Source organism: Saccostrea cucullata, unplaced genomic scaffold (assembly GCF_032062105.1).
Source record: "Saccostrea cucullata isolate Sc308-1 unplaced genomic scaffold, CSIRO_AGI_Scuc_v1 ctg21540, whole genome shotgun sequence".
NCBI lineage: Eukaryota > Metazoa > Mollusca > Bivalvia > Ostreida > Ostreidae > Saccostrea > Saccostrea cuccullata.
The window spans coordinates 1-6,681 of NW_026936362.1; the positions used below are offsets into that span (position 1 = coordinate 1).

General features: G+C 31.2%; 1 protein-coding gene across 1 annotated transcript; it reads right to left on the reverse strand.

Moving 5' to 3' along the window:
* Positions 1–91: 91 nt before the first annotated feature.
* LOC134245392 (B-cell linker protein-like) lies at positions 92–6,446 on the reverse strand (the record flags this gene model as incomplete). The annotated part of the gene is given in 7 exon segments (XM_062727678.1): positions 92–217; positions 675–827; positions 1,004–1,021; positions 1,023–1,093; positions 2,558–2,747; positions 5,049–5,467; positions 6,293–6,446. Coding segments are annotated over 7 exon segments (1,125 nt in total), but the record flags the coding sequence as incomplete, so codon positions are not given.
* Positions 6,447–6,681: the final 235 nt, after the last annotated feature.

Here is a 6,681-nt window from a genome sequence, read left to right on the forward strand (position 1 = left end):
AAATATTTAAGCATTTCTCGACTGATTTTTAGATGGAGTATTATGGAGAAAATTATTTACAAGCACTTTTCTGTTGTTCATTAGATGTTGCTGTTAATTACATGGAGTTTTGGGGAGGAGAATATTTGAGCAATGTTTTGTGTTGCCCTGTGTTTCCCACTAGTATAACCTCCGTATCTCTGTGGTACTTGACCAGTTTCTGGACATCCATAAAGGACTGAAAAAGAAAGTGTACACTCTCTGTAAACTTAAGTTGCGTTAAGAGTTAATAACTGAACTGATTTTTTAAAATATTTTAAATAAATGTACTAGTAATAGCTGCTTCAGGAACTTTAGGGAACATAAATAAGGTTAGTGGAAAGTGATCTTCTGAAAAATTGTTCTTCAATTAAAGGAACTTCATTGCAAATCTTCATTTATTAATAAAAAGCTTATATAATTTGAAATGCTTGTCAAATATTTTATAAATTATTTTTAAATAAATGATTGATACTCCATTTCAATAAATACAGAGATGAGGATTATGTATTCAATATCAAAAAATCAAAATACAACAGTTCAATCTATGTGTAGGGCATAAACACCAACCCAAGAGGTGGGGTCAGGTGCCTTGTATGAGTTAACTTACCATGCAACACTTTTTAATTATAATGAATGAAATAAACACTACCCACCATTTCGTCCGGTTTTTCCTCTCCCAGAGCCATTTTGCCATCAGCTCGTACTCGAATTTTCAGATTATACACATTGTTTTGGAATAAGACCATCATTGTATAGGGCTGGAAATTTCCTTGTTTTGTACTCTCTCGTATCAAAAATGTTCCATCCTAAAATTTAATTCCTCAATTAACAAGTCTGAAGAACTGAAATGTTATGATTTTCAAACTAATTACATGTATATGTTACTTTAATTTAAATTTGGATATCGTCAGGAATTCAGCTGAATTACATCACCCCCTAATATAAATATACATGTTGAAAAACCATCTCTGAAATGTACTACCTTCCCAACTTTCTTGACATTTCCTATCGCCAGTTTTTCTATCCTTTAATGATTTGAAATACCAGGGTTCACCTAACAAGGAATACAATTCTACAAAAATATAATAAAAACAACAATAATAAATAGACCAATACTAAGTACATAAACTTCATTTGGAATTGATTTTCAAAACAATTCAATCAAAATACGTCATGTAAATAATGAAGGATTTTTATACTAGTAGTTAATTTTCTGTTAAATTCCTTTTAAAGCAAGAAGACCGGTAGTTATCTTGGACCTAACTTTGGCATATTTAAACATCATGGCTTTCATTACTGAGTATCTGATTCTCTTGTTTTAAAGAAACTTTCAATAATTCAAACAGGAAGGTAGGATGATGAAATGTACATCCGTACTAAATAATTTCAACATATCAATATATATTAGTTTGTAGAAAAAAAGAAGGTACAATACGGGCTTTATTGTGCCCTAAAAATTCAATGTTCTTAAAAATGTTATGAAATTAGCTTTAACAATAGTTGAGTAGATGTATATGATAAATCATTAAAGAATATGGCATGAAGGAGGATCATACTAGAAATATGACATCACTAATTTGGTACATTTCTAAGTTTACTGCAGAAAAGCCTCAGAATGACTCGATCATTTCTCTGCTTTTTTTTCTTTAGAAAACAGTGTCTGCCACTATGCTCGCTTCAATTTTTGGATATATTATGTAAATTGCTTTGAAAAATCACATATCTCAAAATCTTTGTAGGTGGCAGAGTATGTTTTCTGAAAGAAAATTCCACTGAAAATTGATGTCTTCTGCAACTTTATAAGAACATACGAGAAAATGCACAAGTTAATGACGTCACAATTAGCATTTAGTAGGTCATATGAGAAAAAGATTTGTGTATTCTTACTGCATGTAATTCCTGTTATTCAGAAAGAATGAATTTTAATTTCTTATATTTTTGAAAATACAGAGCTTAATTTGTATTGAAACTGTACCTTGTTCTTTAGCTTCTAAGAAAATTAAAAGATATCTAGCTCCAGGATCATGAAAGATCTTAACCTTAAGTCCAAAATTTTATCTGGTGCTCAAATTTTGTCCTAGTGAAATAGTCCAAAATTTAAATTCATCGTGAAAATGCTGTTATCTTCAAATACTCAATATATATAAATTTCATTCACAGGCACCTGATTAGTTTTCTTTTCATAAAAAAGAATATACCTATACCTAATAATTAGGTATGGGTATATTTTTTTTATCAAAAGAAAAATAAGTAACGTTAGGTGCCTGTGATTTCATTGACTATTTATAGACACTTTACAAGCGATTGAAAATATGACCCAAGAGTAAATCTGCTACATGATCTTGGAGCCTGGTATCTAAGCCATTCGAGGGTAAGATGATGTAGGGATTTGAGTGTCTTAAACATACTTAAAATCTACCGGGTATAGCTATTACACGTACCTGAGTATCAACACTGTTGTATTTTTGATACGGTTTTGAAATATAACTAAGATTGCTTTTTTTTCGTTCTTTTTTTTTTTTAAATGAAAAGCCACTTACTGAAATAGCGTCATCGTAAATGTCATCATCCTCATCATCTGACGAGACGTGGTCCTCCTCTATATTCATCTTGGTGCCATTGGAGACATTGGGTTTGACTTGAGAGTAAGGCACGGGGGGTTTGTCTGGAACCGATTTGACGGGCGGGGGCGGAGGAGGTGTTTCCTTAGAGGGGGAGGGAGATCGCTGTAAGATTGGACACAACGATGTTTACTAAAAATAAACTTCAAGTGAGGTAACAAACGTTTTTTTCCTCATATTTTATTTTTTTTTTACAATAGCAATTCATTTTAGTAAATATCACTGTCTAATTTTTTTTCAAAGTTTTAGTTCATAGTTAAAATAAAGATGAACATTGATAAACAACATTCAGAATAAACATACCGAGCATTTAAAAAAATTAATAGTAAATTTTAAATACTGGTAAAATGAAATTAATAGAAAAAATATAGAAATAGAATCAAAGAAAAAATATGCAAAATGATCATTTCTATATATTTATAAATAATTATTCATGAAACATGCAATTTAAAGGAGTGATAGGTAAATTAAATAATAAAAACTTTCAACATAACGTTACTAACGAGTGAATCGTTACATACTGCCCATGTTAACTTCGGTGTGCTGTGTAGATGATAAAATTCTAATTAAATAGTGAATATTTTAATTTTAATAATATTAATAATTTTGACGTAGAAACAAAGATCTAGAAAATGAAGATATTTTGAAATCATTTTTGTTTTTTGAAATGACCTACACCTATATTGTATTGTATATGGTTTACAAGGTTCATTTTTAACATAAATAAGTGATTTGATAGTTTTGTTTGTCAAGGAAGTCTATACTTTATTTTTCAACGTATGCAAGGTTTATTTTTAACATAATACTCGTACAGTAAGTGAATTGATAGTTTTGTTTGTCAAGTAAGCCCATACTTTATTTTTCAACGTCATTGTCATTTGATCAATTAAATAACGAAAACCAAAACTGACAACTTGATTTTATCTTTTCTTGAACTAACCGGTTTAGAAAAAGATGGCGGCATGGGTGACTTAGGTTCAGGTGGTGTTGGTTTCGTATTTGAATTATTCGATTCAGGTTTCTTAACTGGTCGCGGGAAAAAATCAGGCTTTGTTGCCGTTACCGGTTTCTTTAGAGCTGTTGCAACAGAAGCTGCAGATTTTGGAAACGGTTTTGTCTTAGATGATTCCAAGTCTGGAAGGAAAGATGATGGCATGCAAAGAGTAATATATTGTGAAACACGCTGATAACGAAGTGTCCAGGGATGGGCAAATTTGCTTCGTTATAAACAGAATTCATTATTAATATATATCCATGAAGTCAAAAATATTTTAAAGCCACAGGGTCCAAGCAATGAAAATGACTTCGCTTTTGGCATTAATTCATTGTAAGCGTGTTCGTTATAAGCGTGTTTCACTGTATTGGATACAAGATACAGAATAATAAACAATCAGACAATAAAATATCAATAAAAAAAAATTGTTATTCAAGTTCTTCCATAAAGGAGTAGAAACTTCAAAATCTTTTTTTTTTCTTAACATTTGAAGAGAAAGGAAAATTTCAATACCTCTTAGAATAAAAAAAAATAATAGTTTGAGAAACAACCTTCAAGAAATTAGTATAAATAACAGATTCTAAAATATGAAAGGTAAGAAAGTGATATAATTTAAAAAATCAAAAATTTAATTAAAAAAAAAAAATAAATGTATGCAGAAAAAATATCAAATAAAATTACAATAAAAAAAATACATACTAAAGAATTTTCTGTCAAAAACCAATTTAATAACTACATGTTTTATTTTTATTCCAGTATCTTAAAATATTTCCAAAGGGTAAATAACGATGTTGGAATATAATGATTGTCATCTTTATTTCTAAATAAAGGTGCCTTTTCAGTATCATTACACGAAGAGAATAAACTTAAGTGTATGATGATGACATACAAGGAAAACAACCTATGATCACTAATAGCAAATACGGATCCTAAAAGTAAGTCTTTGACACAATATGTTCATTGTTTCCGATCGGTAAAATATAGATCTCAGGATACATCCAATTACTTTCTGTGGAATTCAGGATTGAGTTATCATATCTAGTTGGAACGCATCAAAAAATATATATTTAGAACTGGAATATTACTTATTTTATGTTTAAAATTTTCTTTTTATCAAGCAAATCAAGTGCAACACTCTGCAGCCTTTAAACATGATTGCACAATTTCAGACAAATGTGATTCTGTGTCCAGATACGTATTTCATAAAAAATGAAATTATATATATATATATATATATAAAAATATATATACAACATATCCTTGATAGAGAGGATATTGTCTTAGCAGAGGTTATATTTTGTGATGTTATATATAGGTGTGTGAGTATAGGTGAAACCCCAAGGAGCTAAGAGTTCATCATCCATGCGATGCTGGTGTTACAGAGACATGCATTGAGTGCCATAGACACTGACCCTCACGGCCGGGATGGGAGGCGTGTCATGGCTTGGACCAGTTTGCCTCGGAGGTACTGGCACCTCCTTTCTCTGAGGTGAATCAGGTAGGGGAGACAACCTCACAGTTGGTGTTGGAACTTCTGGGAAGGTATGATGATCGCTGTGCTTGGGTTTGAAAGGTATGGGTGATTTTTGAGGTGATTCGGTCTGCTGTTCTTCTTCTGATGGCTTGTGAGGCACAGGAGGGAGTTTTTTGGTTACATTTTCTTGGGAACCTTGTTCCCCTTGGGTACTTTTCAATCCCCATTTGCTCACTGGGGGTTTCATTGGAGTTGGTGGTACTGTTTTCTGTGGCTTATTTCCGGTGTCATTTGGGGGAATATTATTTTTAGCCTTAGATAAAATATTTCTAAAGTCTATTTGCTCTACACCTGATCCTGAAAGAAAATCTGATTATCATTTGTTGGAAGTTATAGAAACATATTGTACAGAGCAATTCTGATACAAATCCTTAATTTACACAGATGAAAATTTGTACATGTACAGCAGAGAGCCAGAAATTCCTGTAAATATTATTATTTTATAAATATATCAATTTTTATATAACAAACATATTTACAAAAAACCTGGTTATTATCTGACAAATAAGCAACGTGAGTTTATCGAATCCATCATCTGCTTTTCATCACAAGCACAAATTTTAGACCTCTTCCATACAATTTCTGGCTTCTTTATACCCCCTTATTAGGATATCTATACCTCCAATAGAAGGCTTAATTAACATAAAGACCTTTATTCTTTAATCCAGATGCAAAGTAAATTTGCATAAAGCATTGCTACTTGCAGAAACAAAATTCACATTTACTTGATATTAAAGAAAATACAGTTTTGATTCACATATATTTCCAACAAGCTGTACTTTTCTTTTAATTACCATATAAGTGGAAATTTTAGCGAGATGCAAATTTAGCGATTTATCCTTAAAAAGTGGTAATTTATTTTTATCGAGATGAAATTTTAGCGATTTCAGAATTCTCACTAAAGAAGCTATAAGAAATAAAATGCAATTAATTTTTAACGATATTCAATTTCAGCATTCTCAGCACCCTTGCTAATAATGCTAAAATTAAATCTTCACTAAAATTCCTGCTTATAAGGTAATCTATCTATTTTTCCCATCCAAATAAATACAATTTTAAATTGGAAATATTTCCAACAAGTTGTACTTTTTCTTTAACTCATTCAATTCTATTCTTCCATACCTTTCTGTTTGAATTTTTCAAATGCTGATTTGACGCCTCCATCTTCATCGTAAATTTTGTCCGACTCCTTGACTTTCTGTTTGTCTTCCACTGGCAATCCCACTTTCTTGAGCTGAACTCCTTTGATAGCACTGATATCAAAACCCATGGGCCCCCACCTATAGGGGTCTGGGGGCTTGTCTAGGTTCAGCAGGAGCTGAAAAATGGGGATTTGAAATTACATATGACATTTGCAAAAATGAAACCAAAATTTAATTTCAGATCACAGCATTTGATTTTTTAGAAAAGTTTTGCAAAATACCTTTCTTTGGAGGTGGAAGGGTCTGAAAGAGATAAAAGTATAAATAAGTAAATGAATTGACAGAGTTATGGTTTAACATACAGACACT